The sequence below is a fragment of the Serinus canaria genome, chromosome 5, assembly GCF_022539315.1.
Source record: "Serinus canaria isolate serCan28SL12 chromosome 5, serCan2020, whole genome shotgun sequence".
In the NCBI taxonomy this organism is placed as follows: Eukaryota; Metazoa; Chordata; class Aves; order Passeriformes; family Fringillidae; genus Serinus; species Serinus canaria.
In genome coordinates this window covers 599,936-625,517 of record NC_066319.1, presented here as the reverse complement: position 1 = coordinate 625,517, position 25,582 = coordinate 599,936, and the positions used below count along the sequence as shown (strand labels likewise).

Below are 25,582 nucleotides of genomic sequence, written 5' to 3'. Positions count from 1 at the left end.
GGTACTACTGCAGGCCGCCGCCTCGGGACCGGGACGGGCGCTGGAGCAGAACCAACCAGAGGCGGAGAGGACCGAAATCCCCGCCCAAAGCGCTTTGGATCGGAGCCGGCCAGAGCAGCGCCCGCGGCCCGCTCCGCGCCAGGCCCCGCGCGGGAGGAGAGCCCGGGACTTGGAGCCGGACCCACGGAGCCGCAGGCCGCCCGCTACCCGTCAGCCGCGGGAGTCGCTCCCTTCCCTCACGGCCGCCTCATTCCCTCCCTGCGCCGCTTCCCTCCGGCGCGCAGAGTCCAACGCCGGCGCTCTGTTGACGTCACGGCGGACAGCCAATGAGGAGGCAAGGAGCGCGGCCTGCCCGTGTTTGAATTGCGCGGCCGGTGGATTGCAGTTGGTGCGAGAGGGAGGCTGACAGTCAGACCGAGAGACAGAGACGGCCCGGCCTGGGGGTGAGAGAGAGAGAGCAGGAACGGCCAAGGGCACGGCCCGGGGGTGATACCGGGCACTGGCCCGGCCCGCAGGGTGAGTGTCGGGGGTGAGCCCGGGCCAGGAAAGACCCGGCCCGCAGGGTGAGCGGGTCTCTGCGGCCGGCCCGGGGGCATTCTCCGGCCGCAGGGCCGAGCCTGGCGGCGTGCCCCGAGGAAGAGCCGCCTGCGGTGGGTGAGGAGGGTCTGGGAGGGGCTCGTCTGAGAGAGGCGAGCCGGCCCTGGAGCGGCCGCGGTGGCGCTGAGAGCTTTGACCGTGCCCGCTGCCGGGGGTGAGCCAACAGCGCTGCTAACAGCAGAAATGGGCTGTTTAAAGGGAATTCCGGTTTGGGGGCGGTTACCGCATCCCCTGCGGGGCACGTTAACGTCAATCCCGCTTTAACTCTCTTTAAATGTACGAGCGACATGCCTGGATCAGTCCAGGGAGGGCAACACGGGCGGCTCCTCTTTGTGCTGAAGAACAAAAAGACTGCTTGCTTTAGTCCACAGAAATGAGGTGTCTCGCCTGAAAACTTGCTCTGTTATAAAGGAAAGCCTGTAGGCCATTTAGTAGTTTACATTCTGAAATGAACTCGAGAATTCCTTGGGGCAGTGCTGGTTGGATTTCTGGAGGCCGTGCTGAGTTAAGGCACCTTTCGAGGCCATTGCAGAGTTTGCCAAAGTCTCCTTGGGGCAGCCCTTGATGAGCCACAGGTGGGCCCAGCACAGGGGCCTGAGCAAACGTGTGAACTGCTCGGAAGAGTGAAAGGCTCCTATTGCAAATGAAACTTCTCTTGTCTACTGTAGAAAGGATTCAGCTGTTGGATCTGAGAGTGCTGGGAGTGGAGCTGGGGAGCAGAAGGGATGACTCCAGCCAAGGAAGAAGATGTCTGCAGCCATGTCAGAGTGGTGGTCCGTGTGCGCCCAGAGAGCCAGAAGGAAAAGCAGGGCAGCTTCAGCAGGGTGGTCCGTGTCATCGACCAGCACGTGCTGGTCTTTGATCCAAAGGAGGAGGAAGTCAGCTTCTTCAACAGGAGGAAAGTGACCCACAGGGATATTAACAAAAGGCAAAAGAAAGATCTTAAGTTCATGTTTGATGCCATTTTTGATGACAGCTCATCCCAGTTGGAAGTTTTTGAGCATACCACCAAAAATCTAATTGATGGCTTCCTAAATGGATATAACTGTACAGGTAACTGTTACTTATCTTCTTTAATTAAAAAACTTCAGGGACTTTCTCAACATTTATACTGTTCTGTCCAGTGGCTGCAGAGCTATTAAAAAAGCCTGAGATAGAAATAAAACACTGTGGTTTAATTCATAGGTATGGAAGGCTGAACTTTTGGCATGTGGAAGTTAGGCTAGCTCTACTCAATTTTAAAAATAAGTTTGTGTTAAGGTTATAATAGACTTGGGAATTTTATCTGAAGTATATGTGCTAATGGGAGTCATCTAGAGTTATTCAAGCAGGAGCAGTTGTGTCACTGAGTGTGACATAACCTGCTTTATGAACTCTTTTAGATCTTGGGGTTTTTTAATTGGCTGCTGGAATGTGGTGAGGAAATTAAATGCTTATCAGCAGTAAGTTGATGGCTTAGAGTTGTGAGAGTAAGTAAATAATATTCTCATGAGATGTATCAGTGAATGAATTTTGAACTAAAAATTCAAAACTGGTGTTTGGAAACATCTCTCTCTAATTAAAGGTCTGAAAGGTAAAGCCTAAGTAAGAAGCTTTATCAATTTATGAAACAGTTGTGCAGAATGACAGAGGTCTGTGAATGTTCGTTTGACTTTGGTCTTCCTAATTAGCTGACAAATAACTTACGTGGTTTTGCTTTGTTGTTTTTTTTGGGGAAAATTCAGTACTTGCATATGGTGCAACAGGAGCTGGAAAGACTCATACAATGTTAGGTTCTCCTGAAGACCCTGGGGTCATGTATTTAACCATGATGACACTTTATAAACGCATGGATCAAATCAAAGCTGATAAAACATGTGATGTTGCTGTCTCTTATTTAGAGGTGAGTTCCTGCATTTGGTATGTTACTTTTAATAAGTCATATTTTATAAATAGACAAGCTAGTTTTGCTTTCCTCTGTTCTCTTCTGGGGCTTGACAAAATGTGTCCTTAGAGGAGTGGTGCTGTGTTGTGCTCGGCACACTTGGTGTTCCTGGGCACCTGTCACTGATTTGCAGAAGGCTGCACAAAAACAACCACCACTTCTAATATATTGACTGATCCTTCGTGATTTGTGTCTTGCTTACCAATTACATGCCTCTGAGCATCTGCTGATGTTTACAAGAAAATATCTTTTCAGAGCATTTTAGGACTTCACAGTAACATCCTATAACACTGGAAAAGCACAACAAAATGATGTTCTGTTTTTACGAGGAAGTGTTTTGGCACCTCTGCTGAATGGCGCTAGTAAAATGGTTATCTTTTTAGCTCCCTCAAAGTCTTCATGGACTCTTGTTGGTATTTTGGAGGGGTAGAAGGAGATGGGGAAAGTTTGCATTGCCATATGCTTTCACAGACCAAGAAATTAAAGAATTAAAAATATTAAGAGAAGTATCTTTGAACTAAGCAATGTAGCTGAAGTATGGATTGTGATGTACAGCGGAGAAAAATAAATGCTTTGCATTGATGCTTGTTGCAAAACTGGTTTTTGCAAAAAAACTTTTTTTTCAATAAAGATTATTAACTAAAAAAAATTACTCCTGAAATCTAAAAAGAAATCATGTGAATTGAATATTTTAAGCTTGGTATAGGAAAAGTGGAAAAAATTTATAGCATGAATTCATTACTTTGTCTTAAAGGAGTATTAAAAAAGACTGCTGATTTCTGTTTATTTAATTCTGTCAGCTATGGGAGGATATTTTAACAAGATATTGTAAATTCCCTTTCAAAGGTTTACAACGAACAGATTCGTGATCTTCTGGTCAACTCTGGACCTCTGGCTGTTCGTGAGGATGGCCAGCAAGGGGTGATAGTTCAAGGTCTGACATTGCATCAGGTATGTAAATATCTCTAGAAACTTAAAATGTGCTTGAGATATTTGAGAGGCATTCCCATTGTTCTGAAAGCTGTATGGAATTTGGTAATTTCCTAGTGGGTTTTTTCCTGGCCATAAGCACCAGTAACTTGAAAATTAATTAATTTGTTAAAAGCACATTGTGGAAAAACCTGCTAGTCTAATTGAATGCAAATATAGAACCATTCAGTCCTTGTTATCAAAAGGGTACAATTGGCTTGATGCTCATCCAGCTGATTTTGGAAGATTTCTTTTGGACTAAAATATCTTGGTATTGCCTTCATTACCACCTTGGAGTGTTCTACACAGCTGTGAAGTCTAAAGGTTGTTTTTGTTTGTAAATAACCGTATTTAAAGAGTTCCATGTTAAATTACTTTTCCAGGCCAGTGCAGCAATTCTTTTGTAAGGTCAGTGATAGAACTTCATTTTCCAATCTGAATATCGGTTCCTGTGGACTTATTTTCTAGCAGCTTTCTTGTGTATGTTAAGTGCCGTGACAGGAAACAATACTCTAAGTTTATATTCTAAGCTCTGTGAACATCCTTCTTTGCAAACCTTGAGTCTTGTGAGGAAAAAACTTTTCTTGTACTAATGCATTGAATAGTGATACACTAATTTAAGTCCAGACATTCTTAAAAGAGGCTGATTCTAACTATGGAGAATCTTTCATATTTGTTTAAGTTCTAAGCTAAAACTATTTGCTTATTTAAGTTGCTGCACTTAAGTGCTTACCTCTCATACCTTACTGCTTTTCAGCTGAGAATATTTATTCAAAGTGCCTTTTTTTGAAGGTGAATGTTAAATGTATTTTACAGTCATTGTGTTTCTATAGTTGATGGTAAAGAAAAGAACCCTATATTTGTCATGTGCTCTACTCTTAAAGCCAAAATCAGCAGAGGAAATCCTTCAGATGCTGGATTACGGGAACAAAAATAGGACCCAGCATCCCACAGATGTGAATGCCTCCTCTTCCCGGTCCCATGCTGTCTTTCAGGTAAGGTGATGCAGCCAGAAACAGTGGCCATTACTGCCAGTTGCAGGCTTTTTTTAAAGATGGATACAATGGAAGCTCTTAAACTGTGTTGAACCTCAGTTTGGGGAAGAGGGGCTTGAAGGTTTGCAGTTTACCCTCCTTGTTACTCCTTATTCCTTGGAATGATGTAATGGTTGTTAGTGTTTATGTTGGAAAAAAGGAATTCAGTGAAAAGTTCTCAAATTCCAATTGTTTGAGCTTATATATATAAAATATGTACTTATACCTTCTTAACTTATATTCCTTGAAAGAAATAACTTATGTAAAATGGTAACCTAAAGCTTTAATAGACTTCCACATATTCATTTTATAAACTGAAAGTTATTGGTGGGGGGTTTTTTTAATGCTTTCTGGTCTCATGATGTTGCTTAGCATTCCTTTGGGAAAAATAATTTACAGAATGCAGTTATGTCTGACTATAAACTAAGAATACCAAGTAGTACTTACTTGGTTAATGTTAATTTCTACAATCAAGTGATTTCCTGATATGCTGCTATCGATCAAGTTTTAGAAAACTGAAATGATGATTCTTAGAAATCAGTTTAAATGAGTTGTACAAATATGCTCAAAATTAAGGCTTCTCCAAAGATGTTTGGGGTTGGCTACACTGCCTTATTCTTCTGACTTCTCTTTTTAAATACAACCTGTGATATTTAAAAACTAGTCCTGTTATCAACAATGCCCCCCCTTTTTTTTTTTTTCCTGTTTGCTGTTACATACTGCAAAGCAATATCTTGAATGATTTATTTGTTCCACTCGGGGAACCATAATAAAGTTTTAAAAAACATCTTCTAAGTATGGAACAGAGCAAAAGCCATTGCCACTCTAAAAGCTTCTGTTTTGCTATATACCTTTAACTTATGTTGGCGATTGCCCTACCCGTTTTGAATTTCCCCCGAGGCCTGCCCTTGTTGTGCTTTGTACGGGATTGCACAAAGAGTTCTCTTGAAGTGGTTTGGCTCGAGAGCTGCATTGTCATGGGTGTGTGCTGCTTTCAGGAAGGCTCCAGGTGCAGTGCTGCACACAGACCAGAGGGAACTGCTGCTTTCTGTTTATTCACTTGCTGCTGGGATCTCTTATCTCCCTCACCTCTTGGGAAAAAGCTCTGCATTTTATTATCTGGCAGCCTTTTTCTCAGTACATTTCTACATGTGGCAAACAATTAAAAAAATCACTTTAGTTCCTCCTGTATTTCCACAAATCTGTGACATTCTGCGTAAAGGAATTTTGTCTTTGTTTCCAGAGATGTAAGTGGTGAGAAATCCCCTGTGTTGTCATGATTGCTCTTTATTTTTAAAGTCTCTATTATTTTTAAGAGTTGCTTTTTTGTAGAGATAGGTTATTTTTGGCTTTTCTTGTTAACTTCATGGGATCAGGATATTTTCTGAAACTGACTCGGAAATTGGTAAGTCTTGGCCCAGGACATTTGGAGCTGATTTTAGAGATGCAAGTTTTGCTTTACTGTACCATATGTCTTAGGTTTGAAATATCTATCTGGGTCAGTCAATTACTGCATCTGAGAGGAAAATCTGAATTGCTACACTGTTCTATTGAGAGTGTTCTGCTTTGGGGCATTTCCTGTATCTTTTGAATTTTTACAAAAGCTTGAGTCATACAACACAGTTTGGCTGTCACTCTACCTTTCCCTCCTTCTTTAAATGATAGTTACTGTGTTGTTCTGGTAGCGTGTTCCCAGCCTGAGGTTCTTTTTTTTTTTTGTCTATTATACTGTAATCAGTACAACTGAATTTAGTTGTACTGTTTGATATAGATAAATATCTGTTTGAAATAGATGTACATTTCATGGCAAGTCATAGGAATTTTGTTTTATTCTTTCACAATACTTGTCAATCTGTTTTCTGTTAGAAACTTGTGATGAAGCCTTACTGTGAAGGCTTCATTTTTCATGCACAAAGCTTAATGCTACAGAAGTGGTGAGTCTTTACTAGTCACCTTGTGTTCATGGCAGCTCTTTGCTAATTCACTGTCCAGTAGGGCATTCATGAATGTGTCACTAACCATTAGGCATATTAACAAAAATGACGGGGCACTCAACACAAGAGAAGGGGAAATATATACTGTATAAAGTATAAAGCCATCTAAGGATAACTTTGCTTCTTCTTACTGACTGTTCATATTCATGCTTTGCCTGCCTCCTTATAAACCTGAAGAAAGAAAGATTACCTTCACCAGCAGAAGCATTTAGTTCTTTGTACATCTTGGTACTGTGAAAATTTTGGGAAAGATGGGATGAAGGGGAGCAAGTGGCTTCAGGAGGCATCACATTTGAAAAGATCCTGGAGTGTATTTTTGCAGCAGTAAATGAGTATTGTTCCTCTTAATGGAAGATACAATTGAATCTAAATCAATGAAGGGTCAGCCTTTTCCTGGTTTATCCCTATGCATCTTTATGGTGTACTCCTACATGTGCATTTGAAAAAGGAACACCTCTTTCAATTTCAAGTTCAGGAGTGTAATATGCATTTTTGGTGCAGAAGAATCAAGAACTGTGAAATTAATTTTTCCTCTGAAAAAAAAAAAAAAACACTCACTTATTTTTGCTGATTTGTGAGCCTGGGCCAGTTGGTCACGTAATCCTCTGCAGCAGGATGGGAGAGAGAATCAGAAACAAGAGAAGAAGGTACCTTGTGATTCAGTTAAGTGAAGGCCAAGTGATGGGACATCCAATACAAATGTTTTAAAATAGTTGTTACACTATGAAATTAATTATTTTTTTTTTAAATTGTAGATTTACTTACGGCAGCAAGATAAGACAGCTAGCATTAATCAAAATATTCGCATTGCCAAAATGTCTCTGATTGACCTGGCAGGGTCTGAACGTGCCAAAGCAACTAGTGCCAAGGGGGCTCGCTTTGTGGAAGGAACAAATATTAACAGGTCCCTGCTTGCTCTTGGAAATGTCATTAATGCACTGGCAGATCCTAAGGTATGTGCTGCTTTCCCATGCAGTCTTTGCCTCCTGGTGTTCAGAAAACATTTTAAAAAGTGCTCATCTGATTGAATAATGTGGTTTACGTTGTTGATGCTACTCACATCATCATTCTCATATAAGATTGTTTTAAGTGTTTCCACCATCATTTCCGTGATAGCTGAAAGACAGTCCCAATGAGAGAAAATTCTCAAAAATTATGTGCAGCTGCCTAAGGATAGTATCAAAGATGAATGGTACCTGCTTTTCTTATCTAGCTTCTTCAAAACCAAGCATATATAAAGAAGCTTGCATGAGTACATGAATAACCTTACAATTAACCTTTAATCTTAGGGGGAAGCAGCTTTTGTAGGATAAAACAGTATCTCTTCCTAGTTGTTCATTTTGGGATCTCACATACATCCATACACACACACATCCCTGCTCAAAGCAATGAGTCAGTCTCCTGATCTGGCTCACCAGCTCGAGGCAAGGAATAGGTACAGTTGTGTAGGAGAATGATAAAACCTCCTGAAGTTTTGATAAAACTTCCTAAAGTGAAGTCCATTATCTACCATAACACTCTTTTTGTCCTTCTGTTCAACTCAACTAGCAAATTCCTCCTTCAAATATGCTGGGAGAAAATCAGATTTAATTTTCCTTCCTGATGCTACATGTTCTCCTCACCATCTTGTTGGAGGGGAAGGTGGAGTTTAACATCTGTGCCCCAGATATTTGGAAGAATCACATTGATTTACTTGATATGAGGGTGGGTTCCTAGTGACCAAACTTGGTATGAGATGAAAATTCTGTAGCTTCACAAAGCAGAGTATGTGTTGCCTAGAAAGGTGTAAAAACTCCATCCTTGGAGGTAATGAAAAACTGGGCGTAGTCCTTGCAATCTTACTCTAGCTGACCCTGCTTTGAGCAGAGGGATTGAACTAGAGGGATTTTAGAGGTCCTTCCCAATCTGGATGATTTTGTAAACTGAATGTAATTTAATGTAGTTTACTTTTCCTGTTAGCTGCCCCATCACAGAAATAGGAGTTACATATCCAGACATTAGGAAATAACATAGCTAATACATGTGTTGCAAAGGTGTTGAACAGTTCCAAGAGACTTAAACTGTTTAAGATGTAGAGATACTTCAAAGAAAAACTACTTGTGTCCAAGAAAATTTTCATGGCTGTTTGTCATGGTTTGTGTTACCATTGAAATTCTAAGCAGACTTTTATTTAAAGTACAGTTAAATAAACCATATCAATATCTCTCACTCTTCTTAGAGCAAGAAGCACATTCCTTATCGAAACAGCAAGCTTACTCGTTTATTGAAGGATTCTCTTGGAGGAAATTGCAGAACAATCATGATAGCTGCTATTAGCCCATCCTCTTTGTTTTATGATGATACCTATAACACCCTGAAGTATGCAAACCGAGCAAAGGATATCAAGTCTTCTGTGAGTATATTGCTTTTACTGATCTCTTGTCTAAGTCCGATAATCTAGTATTAAAAGAAAAATTATTTCTTTTGGAATATTTTATTTTCCTTTCCTTCTGACTCAACTCTTCCTTATCTGGCTGGTAGGTGTAGTAGATACAAAGTAGATCCTAGATCTCACTTAAAAGCAGCATATCTTTGTTAAGGATATGATGCTGCCAGTTTGAAACAGTTTGTTTTGTGAGCATGAGATTTAGAAATAATCATCAGCCGGTAGAATTCACATAGTTTTTTTACAATTTTGCTCTTACTTTCTCAGAGAACTGTAATGTACATTAAAGAAATTCTGACCAGTTGTCCAAGAGCCAGTCCAGGTTTGTACAGGTAGAATTCAGTTGGAGTCAAGAAGCTCAGTGAGATTATCTTAATAACTGAAAAGCTGGAATGTCCTTTTCCTCTCTCTATTGTTTAATTTTATTTTTCGTTATCTTTTTTATTGCAGCTCCTAATTCTCTGTGTAATAGAGGGTCCACTCTGGTTTCCATTTGTTGTATACTTAAAGGTAGCTTTTATAATAAAATTCACAAGATGGACATTTAAATAGCAGAACTAATCTGAATAAATGCAAAATGTGCTTACATATGTAAATGTAATTATTCTTGGTTTGTTGAGGGAAATGTCCTTGCCACGGGTGTGTGACAGATGACAGAAGAAGCTAACAGTCATATTCTCATTGTGCAAGTCAGAATTTTATTCATCTCTTTCCTCCTAACATAGTGTATGTGTTACAGGTACACAGTGTGCTTATTATGCATGAAAACATGAAGGAGCTGCCTTTAAATTCTAACTTGTTTCTTTACAGTTGAAGAGCAACGTTGTTAGTTTGGACAGTCACATAAGCCAGTATGCTAAAATTTGCAATGAGCAAAAGAAAGAGGTACGTAAAAAAATCTGTTGTTAAGAGGTTGAAAGGTTAACTGTTAACTTTGAATATAAAAAAATAGTTAATGGGATTAAATCTATAAGGGTCTAATGTATTTTGAAGTAAGAAAAATTTGTCTTCTGAGAGGAATATCACCTGCTGCCATTTTTAAAGGTGTTCAGTATCAGCACAGAATGATAATTTTGGGAAATAAACCAAAAACCGTATTTCAATTAAAGGGTGCTTGTTTTGGTTTAGATCCTAATGTTGAAGGAGAAACTGAGAGAATATGAAGAAAAACAAGCAAGCATTCCTGAAAATCATAATACTGCAGAACTTTCAAACAACCAGCAAGTAGAAATAGAAAGGTAAATGAATCACTATTGCTTCCAAGCTGGAGTTTGTCTAAATTGTAAAAGCATTTGTAAAACAAACCTACTCTTTTCAGTATTGGTTTTCTCATTTTAACATTGCTTTACTTAGATCTAGGTATGGCTTTGCCTAACGTGTTGTTTCTGTTCAGAGCAACTTGGAGGTTTTAAAATGAAAGGGGAGGACGTAGGAAATGCCATGTGACAGGAAGGAGCATCTGAGTGCTGGCTTCCAGCAAAGCTCCTGAACAGGTTGTGTTTGTGGGTAGGCAGAATGTCGTTTGCATAAATGACAGCAGCTCTTCCACTCTTGGCAGGCACTAGCTCAAGTGGGATCTTTCCTGCAAGGCTTGAGAGAGACAAAACCTGGAAGGTTTTCTACCAAGGGTTCACTTAATGTTTGTAGATTCCTTATTTTCTATTGCTTTAATGTTTCTTGGCCTCTTTTTCTTCTTGGTAGTGTTCCTATCTTTTCTCTTGTTACAGTCTCGTGAGAGAACACAAAGTGTAACAAACTAAAATGTGAAGTATCAATTTGTTGCAGAAGTCATATTCCATGAAGAGAGTAGGTTTTGGAGAGAAAGACTTTCTGGATGTGTCTCTGGATGTCTCATCTCATCTTTCTGACAATTACTCGCCTAAGTTGATTCAGCTAACTTTTTTTTTATTTGGCCCTTTGAATGTGCTGTTTTTTAACCTGGAAAACTTTGTGAGGTATAGTAAGAAATCATTCAAAGCAAGATATTCTCTAACTGTTTTGTTTTAGTGGCATTCCAGACATTTCAATAAACCCTTTCATTCAGGTTATTTAAATTAAATTTTCAAAAGAAGTGTGGGCTTCTAAGTTATGTTGATAGTTCTGACAGTTTTCCTGCATATTTTTGCACTGTATGTCTTTAAGATTGATTTAATTTCCTGTGATTTGCCCTTTATTTCATTCTTTGTGTGTAGGAAGAGTCAGTCAAGGGCAAGGTCTCTAAAATATCTTTTCAAAAGGCTGGATGTATTCTATGCCAAGGTTTGCTGGTCAGAGAATGTTTGTTATGGAAAATCCAAAGGGCCACATGTAAACCTGTCCCAGTCCCTCTGGATGTCAGAAATGATGTGCGTGTCTCATTCTCTTCCTTCTCATGAGTATCCTGCCAGGTTCATCATACTGAGCTGGCGTGGGTAATGAATTGATTTCTCCCATTCATTTACAGATTTTGAAGGTGTTGTGCTGCCTTCTTCCTTTTAGTGGGGACAGGGAAGAGAGCCTTGTTCATGGTCTTGTATTTAGGTCCAACCACCCATGGATTTTGCATCACTGAAGAGACATCACTTTCTTCTTCAAACCTAAAAGTCATTCCTCCTTCTGCTAACACTTGGAGATGGGTTGTGTGTCAACCCTTCAAGTCTTGAGCCTTTTAGGGTAGACAGTGAGCACTGGCTCCAGAACTACAGCCAGCAGGTCCTTGAGCTCTTGGACACCAGGTGGTGTAGGGGATTCATTCCCTGGGTGTGCCTACAGGGTAACTTTCTAATTTTGACAGTGCCGACCAGAGGGTAAAGGTAACTCCATAAAAACAGAAATGTGCTAATTGAAAGGCTGAATCCACAAGGACTTCTGTACTTGATGCTGTATTTGGAACACTGGTGAATATAAGTACACAAAAAGTTGGTTTTCCAGCAGTGGCTCCTCATAAGGAGAGTACAAAGAATCAGAATCTCCATCCACCCTTACCTGAAGTATGCCGCACTTTTTACTGTGATGGAAACTGGGAGGATTCACTTTGATTCCTTCTTGCTGTGTTTCCCAAGCTGCTGGGAGGAAGCATGTTTCTGTGGATGCTGTGGAGGACAAAAATTCTCCAAGCAGTGCAATCAGTAGTATAGTTGTATAGATAGAAAAAGTGTAGGGTAAGAACTCTGATACTGTGCAGCTGGCTGTTTCATTATTATAGAATCTTTTAGGTTAGAAAAGACCTCAAAGATCATAGACTCCAACCTGTTATTGTTCCTTAAACAAATAACTCTTCTAAATTCTGTGAGTGTTTTAGTACATTTTTTTTTTACCTAGATACTATAGCATCCTCTAGACATTCTTGTATTGCTAAATCTGTGATGAAGAATTATTTTCTTAATTTTGTCTCTTTTTAAAAGATGAGTGATAAAACACTCAGAATAGAATAAAGGACTCCGTCATTCAAACTTTAGACTGTGAGATAGAATTGCTACTCCTGAAACACTGGCAAGAAGTCAATTACATGACAAGAATGTCTCTTCAGCTTGTTCTGGAGTTGAACATGGGTTTTTTTAGCTTTTTTACAGTTTTTAATTTTTTTAGGTTTTTTTAATACCAAAGACTGTATAAATTCAAATGTTGCATGTCTTTAGAACACTTGCATGTTAAACTTTTATTTTGTGCAAAGTTCTAGCAACACAGGATGTAATGAAATACTTTGTAAATGTGGTTGGTTATTATAGAGATGGACAGTATCTTTTTGGCCATTGAGTACTGTACATTTTCAGTACTCAGGAGTGAAGTGGTGAAGTGAAGTGCCACCAGTGAAAGTTATATTTCAGTATGGCAATGCTTCCAGGTCTTGTTCTTGTTACTGTGACTTGTGTTGCAGGCTAGGGGTACCCAGATAACTGGTCACTCAATAACTCTTCAATTACTGTCTACCACAGTTTGGTTTTCCCCCCTGTGTTAAAACATGGTGAATGTTCTGATTTTTGTCTTCCATGAGTCATGGAAATTGTGCAGCTCCTTCGGGGAAAGTGAGCATCCAAAGCCCTTTGTGGTTCCCTTTTTTTTTGAGGATAGCACGGTTTTGAGCACCTTGTGTGTCTATGGCAAGAGTAGTCTGATCTGTTTAATAAATAGATGTAAGAAGTAGAGAACATAGGTGTTTAGTATATTCTGGAGTTAGAGAAAGGCATCTGAAGCTTCTTCACATAAGCCTTTTAAATCCCAGTGTTGTCTTCATAATTTTAAAAGGATTTATTTTTAGTGACTCCTTCAAAATTTCCCATTTCATTTTCAGTTCAAACACATAAAATTTTTACTGATGTACTGACACTTTATTTAGTGCCTATCTATATTAGGCTTTACTAATTTCCTTTACTTTATTTTATTAATTTGGATTTAAAAATTCCCCTACCAAAGAGATGGTCGCAAAAAGTCTTTGGTAAATAATTAATTATTATCCTTTGGTTTTAGATACAAAGAAATACTTAAAAATATTTTTACAAATCGTGAGGAAATCAGAAAAGAATACCTCAAGGTGGAAAAGAAACTGAAAGAAAATACACTAAAGAAATATTACCAGAATCAATGTCATGAACAAATTCAACTGATATGCTCTGAAGAAAGAGTAGAAAAGGTGAGTTTTCTGTAATGTAGTGCAGAGTTTCATCTCTTCATTTTGGTATAATTGTGTTAATTTTTCTTAAGTAACTGTGTAATGAATTAATGCATAAATATTTCATTAAAATGGGACACACGGATTATCACTCCTCTGTGACTGTTGATGTAGTGATCTAATTTTTGAGGTCAAGGGCAGAGTATGGTTGTCCTTTTCTAAATAGAAAAGGATACCCTCTGCCTTGTGTAGGACGCTACCTTGCTAATATCCAACTTGCTGTTGCTTTCCTTTTTGTTCAGTTTTTATCCTTCAGCAGGCTTTCTGTAGGACACACTCGAGTTACTAGGAATTATTTTGTTATGTTATATAAAAGTAAGGAAAAAATCTTTATATATAAAGAGAATTCAGTGAACATAATTTGAAAGTTTCTACCTTAAATGTTGATGATTTGGGGGGTGGGATTTTTTTTCAGGCCACTTGCAAGCGGGATCTAAGGCTTTCAGCACTTAACAGCCACTATGTACGCATGCAGAAGAAGAAAGAAGACCAGAGCAATCTCTTTGAGGAAAACACCAAGTGGCTGCACCGTGTGGAAAATGAAATGCGCCTCCTGGGTCAAGATGGGTGCATCCCAAAAGTAAAACACGTTTCACTTTGTCATGGTTGGGGGTGGGGGAGGATTTGAAAAAGGCTAAAACCTCTGAGTTAGGAATAGCTTAATAATTGAAGTAAAGTATATTGGAAGAGTATACAGAAAGAGGCAAACATGTTTGGGCATGCATAGATAAGCATCCATGTGGGCCTGTTGGACTTTTAATGCTGATTGCAGCACACACACACTATTGGTCAAAGGAATCTACAAATTTATATTTATGCATGTAAATAAAAATCAAATAATACTATTCTACTGTAAAACATTATTATAATAATATAGCTCCACTCCTTTACTTTTCAATACAGACTGATCTCATATTATTTTTAGTTGAAGTTTTAGTTTCTTTCTACCAGTTTGATGTACAGCTGTTTGATTTTCATTTTTATTCCTAATTTCCTAAAGGAACTTTGTCAAGATCTGCAGTACTGCCATTTAAACCTAGAAGTTCAGGCCCTTAAGGCCCAGATTGAACACATGTTGGCTCTGGTGTCCCTTCAAGATCAGTATAACAAGCAAACAGAAAAGTAAGTAAGGGTTCATGGCAGGGGGGAGAAGTCATTCTGACTTGTAACTTGAGAATACCTATTTAGAGAATTTAGTTTTAATTGAGAAGAACCTTGCTTCCATTTTAAACTTTTTGTTTTCTGCAAGATGCAAGACATGTTCCCTGAAGTAAACACAAAAAATTGTGTTTACTTCAGGGAACATGTCTTGCCTCTTGCTGTTTCACAGAGTACTAAATACTGCACTTCCAGTGCTTCGCAAGCAACACCTGATGTTGAAAGAAGCTGGGTTGACAAATTACTTAAGTGAGACTGAATATGCAAAGGTCGAGCAGCTGATTCAGAGAAAAAAATCAGTAGCTTGGGCTGACCAGACTGAAGAAAAGGATCAAAATCAAAACCATGAAGTGGAAATGTCAGCTATCTTTTCATTCCCACAGCTTGTGAGCAGACCTAACACCCCATGCAGTAAGTATATCATTAACTTCTCTGTGTTGGAAGTACTTTTAAATATCTCCTGCAACAGTCAGATATCATCCATAAACACAGATGTGCACTTCTGCAGACACTGAAGCCAAATGTAAAATTGATTCTCAGACCCACTTTCTATAAATTTTGCACCGTTCTTAATTGGATATGGGAAAGTAATTTACTTTTTCAATGGCTAGACACACACTGCAACAGATGAATTCATCCTCTTGTTATAATGTACCCCATGTATCAATGTTCATGGATCCTGTGAGTGCTATTAAATATTGCATTTGAATCTTTCATGTGACATTGATAGGAAAGGAATCAGTGTAAGTTGGTTATAATTCTGTTAAAGAGACTTGAAGCATTAAGCAGGTTATAGTTTTCTGTAGTTTCTAATAACCTTGGGGGAGATGAGATTTACTATTAATTACAGGTTCACTTGGAAGCAATTTACTACAATATTTTAGGAGTTTCTGTTTCCAAGAATCAAAGGATTCACCGTATCTACCATGGAACTGACTTTTGCTATATCCTGATGGCTCCAATTTTTCCCTATAATTCTATGTAGCTGGCTTTTCTTCTTTAGCTGTGAAGGGAGTTGCCCTGGAGCATGGTCTGGGTAAAAAGGGACGAAGAATCCTTACAGACAGTGCTGTTCTGATGGATTACATGCCAAATTTTATCCTGATAGAGCAACTGCTGTGGGGCCCATGCTTGTGTTTTGTGCTGTGGACAGGGAGCACTCAAGACCCTGAGGCTTTCTCATTACTGCCAGTAATCCATAACTGACAGATATCCCTAGGTAACTAGGGAAAGAGATAAATACTGCTTCAAAAATACTTCACCTTCTCAAAAGCTGGTAGTCCCAAAAAGAGTATTGACCCCTGGTGAAGTGTGAAATGAGTTCCCTCCTTTTGAGAGCTTTCTTCTTCTCTGTAGCTTGAGAATTATTTTATCAAAACCACGTATTGCCCCTCTTCTCGTAAGTAGTGTCTGTGATTTTTGGCATGTGTTTGTGTTGCTGTTAATGGTACCAGATAGTTGATACACAGTGTTTCACTGTCTGCATTGTGAAGTTCAGACTGTGTTAGCAGTGGGCTGGAGTTGTTTGGTTTGCTTTGTTTGTGTTTTGGTTGGTTTAGGGGTTTTATTTCTGAGTGGCATTGGTTTGGTTTTAGTTTGGGTTTGGTTTTTCTTTTTAATGTATGTTTGATTTTGTTTCTACAGAGAGGAGGAAAAGAAATTTAGCAGATTTGCATGCTTACACTTCCTGTTCTGCCCATGTCAGTCAGGGATTCATTCAGCAAGGTTGAAAGCTGGTATTTATTTTAAATCATGGGCATATGGTTTTAGATACTGGGGTTTTGGGTAGAGGTACTCTTTTTCTTCTGACAGAATAGATAGGGACACTAATCCAGAAGCTCTGTAATATCCTTTGTAAGGAAATATTGATTGTAATTATTCTGTCTTGTCGTATGTAAGTTATCATTCTTGTGAATTCTAGTTTCTGATGCTAGTAAGCTGTATTAGAGTTCTTTATTAATATACTTCTTCTCCACCTTTCTTGGAGTTTTGTGATGGAAGATGCTTCAGTTCTTACTGAAATTAATACTGAAATTACTCTTATTTAAATTCTACATGAACTATTAACACATTAATATTTCATTTTTTATAAAGTCATTAGACATTATTTAAGGAATTTCCTCGAAGACCTTATGTGTAGGTTTTCCAAATATTCTATTATGCTAAAGTTCTTGAACTTTATGTTCAAGTAGATCAATGATTTTCAGTTTTCAGCTAAGACAGACCTTTTTTCAGTTGTAAATGATGTCTTTGCCTGAAGATTATCAGAAAAATATTTTATGGTATTTTTATGATTTGTTTGTTTGTTTGTTTGTTTGGGTTTTTTTGGGGTTTTTTGGGGGGTTTTTGTTTGTTTTTTTTTTTGGTCTTTGGAAGAGGAAATAGGAGGCATTACTGTCACTCCTGTCCCCCTCTCATTAGATGCAGGATACAGCATGGTAGAAACAACTGTTCTCCAAATTTTGCAACCTTTAGGCAAAGGTTACCAGTACAAGTGGGGAGGAAAAAAGTAATCTAATGCGTGAGGGTTAGTTTTTTTTCTGTTCAGCACAAACATAACTAAATAGCTCCTCTTCAATTGTTTTTTTGTTTGATGGCAATGCAGTGATTCCTTGCTATGAAATATAAGTCTGGAGCATTTAGATGGAGGAAGGGAGTGTACTAGATCTGCTAGTAACAAATCTCAGGTGTTGCTTTGAACCTGTGTTAACACATTTGAAAGACAATTATTTGAAAAAATCCCTCTGCAAAGATGAGATAGCATTAATGTATAAAACACAAGGCATTATGAGAAAAATGTTCATTTCTCTTCATTGTAGGCTTATAAAATGAATTATTGTATCTCTTGTGGTACTCAGAAGTACCTAGGGATGTGTGCAGTATCCACCCCTTATCTGGTTTGGAAATTTCAATCATGAACAAGCTACAGGTCCCTCCAGGTCCCTCCTTAGTTACTGTGTTGAAACTGGGAGGGATGCAGGGAACCATCAGTATTTAAAGACACTGCTGAATACTGTGTTGCAGAACATGAGGCAGTAATCATCGCAGAAACTTTTTTAATGATGGAAACTTTTGCCTGCAGTTCTTTGAGAGAAGAACCATGTCAATGTTCAAATGTAAATTAATTGTTATTGGGTGTTTTCACATAAGTAATTTGACTTAAAAGACCTTAACTTTTTTCTGATTATAAGCACTTTGACTCACCAAAAGGTAAAGGCAGCTACATAATTTCTGCAGAATAGGTAAAAGTATGAAAGCAGGACCTTAAGGTCTTGTGTTTTTCTTTGGAATTGACTACATTTGTTGAACTGGTCTTGAAGAACAAAGTCAAACTAGTAATTTACATGGGAAAAGAATATGAAAATTGCAAAGAGAAGGATGGCAAAGGTGAAAGGGTAGAGAGATTTATTCTAGTTTTGTTAAGTCTTCTAAGAAATCAGTTCTTGGACTATAATTCTAAATATTTTTACTATATTAATTGATTTTGATATTATCTTGTTGTAAGGTCCTTCTTCCAATCAGGTGTTTCAAAATATCAAAGAATTTCAGCTGATTTGCAGTAATGCCCAAGTCCTGGTTTGTAATGAGGATTACTTCCTTGGAAACTGTCTCTCATATATTAAATAGTATTAATGTCATAGTGTGAGAGGAAAAGATAAAGATGTTTTCTGGCCATTCATTCAGTGTCTGTTTCTATGGTCAAATTAGCAAGGTGGTCAATTGTGAATCAGCTCTTGATTTCTAGTGAAAGCTAATTAAAGTTGATGTGCTTTGCCAAAGCACATGGAGGTCTTCTCTACAGGAGTTTACCTCCTTCTATCTTATTTTTCCTTTCGCCTTTGAAGTCTTTAAGCACCTTTTGTAAAATTCTGACTTTAATTAGAAGTTAGATTTGTTGCTTTTGCAGAAAATGCTGGCTTTCCAATATCCTCTTTTTTTTTTTGTTTTTTTGCCATGTATATTAAAAATTTAGATGAAGCTTGTGTGTGCTTAATATCACTATAAGCATGCATGTCATGAACAATTTAACTGTGTCTCCAAGAAAGCACAAGCTGTAGAAACAAGTTCATTTAAGAATTTATTTGGGCACCCATTCTTAAGTGTTCATTAATGGGGAGCTATAGAGTATTCAGAGTTCAGCCTGATGGGTGGAGAGCTCTGACTGGTATTTGCAAGTATTTCTTTGAATGGGGAAGTTCTTGGCATTGTTTCAAGCATCCCATTTCCAGAAGCCTTACTGTACATTACCACTGAGAGGATGGAATTGATTTATAGGGGGAGAAAAAAAAAAAGGAATCAATTGCCTCCCCATGTCACAAATATTCTGATCTGAAAAGTCAGGTTTTTATTGAGTATGGCAGGAAAAATTGATGTATAGTTGCACATAGTAAAGATTTTATTAAAAGTAGGAAAAGTATGTGCCTTGAATAGGAAAGATTTATCTTGCTAAGCAGTTCTTCCATACTGTCTTAGGTAACTTCTGAGTGTTTTTTCTCATGCTGTGTTAAGCAGTACAGCTGATCACTGCGACTTGCAAGAATGCAGCTTGGATTTGAGCCTTTTTCAGTTCACAGCTGTTGTTTGTGAACCTGTTGTGAAACTTGCCATCACAGTGATGATGCCTTTGGGTCACAGGAATATGAAATAATTGAAATGCATTGACTAGACCTCATTTGCAGTTTGGAATTCCATGAGTCAGTTGTTAAAGGAATGAAAACGTATGATTAGAATTGTAATTTGATCAATCAGTGGTAGCCCAGAAATGTTTATTGAAATGAATACATTAATATTTAATTTAACTTTAGCAGAACAACCTGCTAGACTTAATTTAGAACAGTTTCCAGAAATAATCCCCTTATGCATGTATTAGCATGAGCTCCAGAAGAAGACAAGTCTTGGCCATTATTTTGTCCCTAATGTCAATTAGAACTAACTGAATTCATCAGAGCTGTTTTGCCATGAGCTCTGCTCACTTTTCCTGTGACTCATGTTTCACACATAGTGCATTCTGCTTCTGGTATTAGTTCCCAGGGCTGTAAATATCTGCTATTGCTGTTTCTTGTCAGATAAATCAGTACTTCTGAGTAGTCTTTTGGGACAAATGATCCAGCAGACTTGGGACCAAAACCACCTCATGTCACTGGATGGGGGTGGTTGGGTGATGGCTTTTATGTTTAATTTCTGAGTGAATCTCTTAAATAGTATCTTAAAGAATTTTGACAATTATCTTTTATCAACATCAGCCTGAAATTAAGGATCAGCAAATATGTGATCTCTTCTCTGAAGTATATTTGGAATAATGTTTATTTTTAAAGAGATGCATTGTAGCTGTGAAAGTACTAGTTAAGGAAATTAGGCTTCCAAATTTTTCTTCACCGCTGCTTCATCAAGTTAACTGTGGCTGTTCTGTAAAGAATATAAGAGATTCATTTTTGTACATGAAATAAAAAATATTACTGAATGATGATGATATTGATGCAAAAGATTGATCTAAATGTAAAACATGAAGCAAATATAGACTATAAACATAATATCCCTGCCTCATTATGGAACACATTTGAAATTTTTTTTAATATAGTTGGAGCATGTTGTTTATCTTTCAGTAGGAAAATAATGACAATATTTAATGATTATCATTAGCCATCCACAAATTCATTAGTTGAATTTGTTCTTTAAGGAAATGTAAATAGCCCCACTTGGTTCTCCACTGTATCATCCTCAGTACCAGGTATTTAGAAATGGGTGGAAGTAATAGAGTTTCTGTATCACCTCTTGTTGTCTGAGTCCTTTTTACATAAACTTCTCCATAGTAGCTATTGTAAGCACTTGCCAAGAAGTTAGAACTTAGCTTCAGTATCTTGCTTCCTTAGTAAGGTGGAAATAACAACACTGGCAATTCTTTGTTTTGTGGGTCCCAGTGTTTTTCTTGCTGTATATTTATTTACCTGAGGTCATAACGGTTTGGAGCTATATACAGTAGAACAAGAAGCTAAAGTGGATTTAGGATTTTGGAGTTGTTTTTTTGTGACATCATATTTGGTTTATGTTATTTAGTGAAACCAAGTTAAATACAATATTCCTGGTTTGTTTACCTGTTTATGGTATTAGGAGCCTAATATCCCCACAAAAAGCTGTGGGAAGGAACACTTCTTAAGTACCTTGTATTATTTCCAACACTTAAATGGCAAGAAAAGCTTTTTAACTTTGTTTTACTGTGAGTTTTATTCCAGAAATAAATAGATTTTAAAAATAGGTCTTTGTTTTTACTAACAGCTTATATTTGCCTTTTATAGAATTCCTGCAACTATCGTTATCAGTTTACTTGTATTACTGTAAAAATGTTTTCCAGTATGATGGAATTCATCAAATTATTTATGTTGGCAGTACTTTTGTGTTCTTTACGTATTTAGTTAATGATTTAAATGCTGGTATTTACAGTTAATTTTAAAATGCTTCCAATATTTAGGCCTGTAGAAGCTTCTAAACCTTGGCACTCTCACCAAAATGTTTCTCCATAAGACTTCCTTCTAGTAACTTTAGGACATTTGCAAAACCTCAGTGTCTTACAGTAAGCAAACTTTGTGAAACTGAAACCTCCCTGTCCTAATGTAGCAATGGACTAATAGAATTCTAACCATTATTTTTCCTCAAACAGACTTTCAGATGCATATAAATAGGAGTAAAAACTAATAAATGAATATTTAAAATGTGTCCTGAGTCATTTAATGGATAGTTATTTCAAACATTAGATTATATAAGCCCTATTCTTGTATTTAAGAATATAAGATGTCAAAAGTCTCTTTAAAAAAAGATTTGGATTCAATTTTTGGTTGTGATGACTCAAAATTTTTATTAAGATTTGTTAGTCTATTATACTAGAGGTATATATTATACTTATTAAACAAAATTAAAGAGCAAGTACATAATGAAGCCTATTATTGTTAATAGTGACAGAGAGTAGATGTTTTAAATTGTTCATAAATAAGTTTATTAATTTGTTACTAAATCCAACCAAGTCTTGGAAGAATATGTCTTTATCACAGTGGGCCTTCTTTATTTTGAGTGGAGGTAACGATTATTTGGGGAACACTCAGGCCCTGAATTAGCTTAATGTTCAGATTACAATCAGCTTCTCAGCAACCTGCTGCATTTCACCTGGTGAAAGCTGGCTGTGGATTAGATGTGGTACAAGATAACAACATATTTTGCATTTTAACAAAGAAAAGGTCCTTTACATACATGAAGTGAGCTGCTCCTAAGTGCACACATAGACAAATTCCCAATTCAGTTATTTCATACCAGGTAGTCCTCTCAGGTCAAAGTTTTCCATGTATGTATTTCTTCAAAGCTCCAAGCAATGTCATGGAATTTAAATTGTTCATGAATTGTCCACACTGCTTTTCTCATAAGCAGTTTAAACATTGTTCATTCTGACACTGAGCCCCTGAGTGAGGATTAATGTTTGCTTTGTTTTTTCAATGGTTTCATTATTGAATTAAGTTGTGGCAACATAGCATAGACTTGTGGCCTGTATCTAATTTCCTTGGTACTTGTACATACTTTGATACTACCTGTTTTATCCTCTTGGAACAGGTCTAGGTCTCACTCTGGTCCTTAAATCTTTGGCTGTCCCTTACAGTTCTGTTTTCTATCTTCTAACTGGGCATCATCTCATCTAGCTGAGTATCCCATCATATGGCATGTCTAGTTCCAAGGTGTGTACCAAAAGCAGTGTTGGGGGAGGGTTTGACCCTCCTTGGCTTTTCTTCCTGAGGACCTTGCTTGGGCCTTCTCCCAAGATATCTGATTTCTAAGGGTGCTTGGGAATCAGCTTTTTTAAAGCCTCTTGGCAAGTTTGGATGCAACTGGGCAATGAGGTCAACATTAAATGGGGCCTGAGAAATGGTAAGCAGAGAAAAAGCAAAGCTACAACTATTTGAGCTTTGTCTTCTGTAACAAATCAAGCTTGTGGAGGTGAAATAATACATACGTGTTCTTAATCAGTCTTTGTTGTGTTCAAAGAATGGTTTTGGAACAGTTAAAATGCCCTAAGTGTTAACACATGAGAGAGAGCTATAGAAGCATTCAGACTGACGAGTTCAAACTAGCTTTCTTAGTCTGAGGCAAAAATAGAATGAAATCTAGAAGAAATAAATATTTATCAACACTGTTCTAGGAATACCGTAACTAATTCCCGAGTAACTTGCATCAATTTAAAAAGCAGGAGTTCTTTTTGCAGTTGAGTTGCTCATAGGCATGAAGTAGGCAATACAGAAAGGAGGAGTGTGAGTCTGGCTGCCAGCTGAAGGGGATCCAATCCATAGGCATTTTAAGGATACTAGGCTTCATTTCTTAAATTTGCACTGGAAGTTAAATATAGAAGGACTTGAGGTTTTGACAGCCCTCTGCTGCTCTTGATTTGTTTAAAAAAATTCCATAGCTTTTTGGTATTATAACCATTTGAACAGTAAGCTATGTCTTAAAATGATCCTCCTTCACTGAAAGCTTGAGTAAGAGAAAGGCCTTTTCTGTCTTACTTTGGACATTGCCTTTATTACCACTTGCTTGAAAATGAAACCATTATGACACTTCAAGAAAAGTAGTTTAAATCAGGATGAAAGAGAATGGCCAATTGCACTGTATTGCTTGCTTTATTTTTGAGGGTGGCGAAAGTTGTTAGTCAAGAGCTTTGCTCCCCACAGTTGAAATAGTAGGGCAACAGAATCCTAGTAACTTTAACTTCTTTAACTTCTTTTTTTGCAAATGAGAAAGCAGTGTTTTGCAAAGGGGCAGTGTCAGAAAATTTTGTCCTTCTAGATGGTTCTGTGTCATTCCTTTTTCAACAGTCTCATTATTCTGCATGGTACTTGTTGGGGAAAAAACTGCTGTGGTCAGGAGTCAGCTCTAGGTTACTGTGATTGTACCACCTTAAAGTAGGAGTTTTGTCGTGGTGGTGCAATAATTTTCAATACTCTTACTCTTGCATTTGCTCTTGTCATCTGTCAGATCTTAGTTGTGATTATTTCTATAACCTCTGGGGTTAACTATGCCAACCTATGCACGTTTATAATACTTTGAGTGTCACAGGAAATGCCATCTTAGACTATGCTGCAATAGAAATAGTTTCACTTACATGATCAAGTTTATATAAATATGAAATAAATAGTATTTGTAATAATTTCTGGTAACGTCTCACTAGGGAAGAGGAAGGGAAAAGCCATATGTGAGTAGTATGTGCAGTTAGATGTGCTAATCACCATTACTCATGTTTGACAGGCACCTCTTTTGGTACACCATCACAAGAAATGAATAACAACACTCAACAGGTGTTAGAATACACAGAACCACCACAGAAGAGAACGAGGAGGAGGCTGATGGACTCTCCAGTGGTAGCTCCAAGCCCACCTGCCTCCAGCCACAGCGGCTTGCAGCACCTGGAGGATTCTCTGGCCAAGGAGGTGTACCCTCTGGTCGATACTCCAGACTCCTGCAGAAAGCCAGGGCACAGCTTCTGTGCTGAGGCTGTGGTGAAGGAGACTTTGCACCTGGCAGGCCTGGGGACAGTCAGTGCCTGCAGCGCAGATGTGGCAGCCAGGCAGGGCAGCATCATGGACACCACGTGTGATGTGATCCCAGAGAGCCACGAAGCTGTCATGAACTCCACTATCATTCTCTATGAAGGTACAGATGAAACAGCTGAAATGTCTGCTTACTCATCTGTGAAGGAGCCACAGCCATGCAGCAATAGCATTGTGCAAAGGTATTTTCCTTTTTTATGGGTGAGAAACATAACCAAGTCATTTAATCCTGCCTGTCTTTACAGCTGGGTTTTTCCATTTCTGTCCATTTTATAAATAAACCCAGCATTCTGAAAATCAAACCCTAATTTTTGATCAACATCAAATTTAATTCTGCCATTATTTGAAAAGAGTAGTATGTTAGTGACAACAAATGGAGTTGAAAGCTTATCCTGTTTTAGAAGATATGTACCAAAAAGAAAATACAGCATTTTCTAAATTGATTGTGATGCCTCAGGCAAGTTACTTTCTCTAAGCCTTATGTTTTCTGTTTGTAAAATGGATACTTAACCTCTCCACATAGTGAAATGCCATGCCTAAAGCTGCTGTGCATGTCAGAAGTCTTCAAAGCTTCCTCAAATAACATTAATGAAATTAATTCCCAGTTTTGGTTTTCAACTTACCATATATTTGTTTACAGTTAAGAACAAATTTACTTGACTTTTACCAAGAATATGTTTTACAGAAGTATAATTCTTTTATTTAGACTTGATCTTTCTTCCTTAAGAAGCAAAAATTCTGCTCCAGTATTTGAGAAGCCCTCATATATGGCAATGACTTCAGCTGCTCAGAGAAAAAGAAAAATACTAAGGTAAGATTAAACTAATCCTTCTATACAAAATGAATTTTTGTTTCTCATGTTCTTACTTCAGTTTCATGCTAATGTTTCAAGTCTGAAAACCTCTTACAGAAGTTATTTTGACCTGTATATGACATGTTCTGATTCAAATATGCTTGAATTTGATTGAATGGTTTTGTTGCTTTTCTGGGTAACTTCAGTAGATTTTTTTTTTCCTTAGTCTTGATTTAAGAACTTCTGTTTTAATAATTGCAAAGTAATATAATGTCTTGTGTAGCTGCTGTCTACTCAAAGTAGAAAGATGGCACATAATTCTGAAAAGAGAAATTTTGCCATCAATTAATAAATCTATGTTTTTTGAGCATGTTCTGCCTTTGCTGGAGCATATTAGAAGCTACCAAAATGGAAAACAGGGAAAAAAATATACATGACAATACTTAGGTGATCAACTTTGAT

The 25,582-nt window shown here is 37.8% G+C and overlaps 1 protein-coding gene across 3 annotated transcripts in view; it reads left to right on the top strand.

Annotated features, from left to right (window-relative positions):
• Positions 1-303: 303 nt before the first annotated feature.
• KIF18A (kinesin family member 18A) overlaps positions 304-25,582 on the top strand; it is a 30,336-nt gene continuing 5,057 nt past the window's right edge. Inside the window, exons 1-15 of one of the 3 annotated variants that reach the window (XM_050975599.1) lie at positions 304-516; positions 1,266-1,650; positions 2,322-2,479; positions 3,368-3,472; positions 4,375-4,485; positions 7,274-7,471; positions 8,737-8,910; positions 9,754-9,828; positions 10,072-10,181; positions 13,390-13,552; positions 14,007-14,171; positions 14,592-14,713; positions 14,922-15,160; positions 24,026-24,509; positions 25,055-25,138. In XM_050975599.1, coding sequence (XP_050831556.1) covers positions 1,323-1,650; positions 2,322-2,479; positions 3,368-3,472; positions 4,375-4,485; positions 7,274-7,471; positions 8,737-8,910; positions 9,754-9,828; positions 10,072-10,181; positions 13,390-13,552; positions 14,007-14,171; positions 14,592-14,713; positions 14,922-15,160; positions 24,026-24,509; positions 25,055-25,138 — 2,516 coding nt within the window. In that variant the 5' untranslated portion in view covers positions 304-516; positions 1,266-1,322. Of the gene's footprint in view, positions 517-1,265; positions 1,651-2,321; positions 2,480-3,367; positions 3,473-4,374; positions 4,486-7,273; positions 7,472-8,736; positions 8,911-9,753; positions 9,829-10,071; positions 10,182-13,389; positions 13,553-14,006; positions 14,172-14,591; positions 14,714-14,921; positions 15,161-24,025; positions 24,510-25,033; positions 25,139-25,582 lie in introns of all 3 variants that reach the window. The other 2 variants (XM_050975597.1, XM_050975598.1) reach the window with 2 other exon arrangements.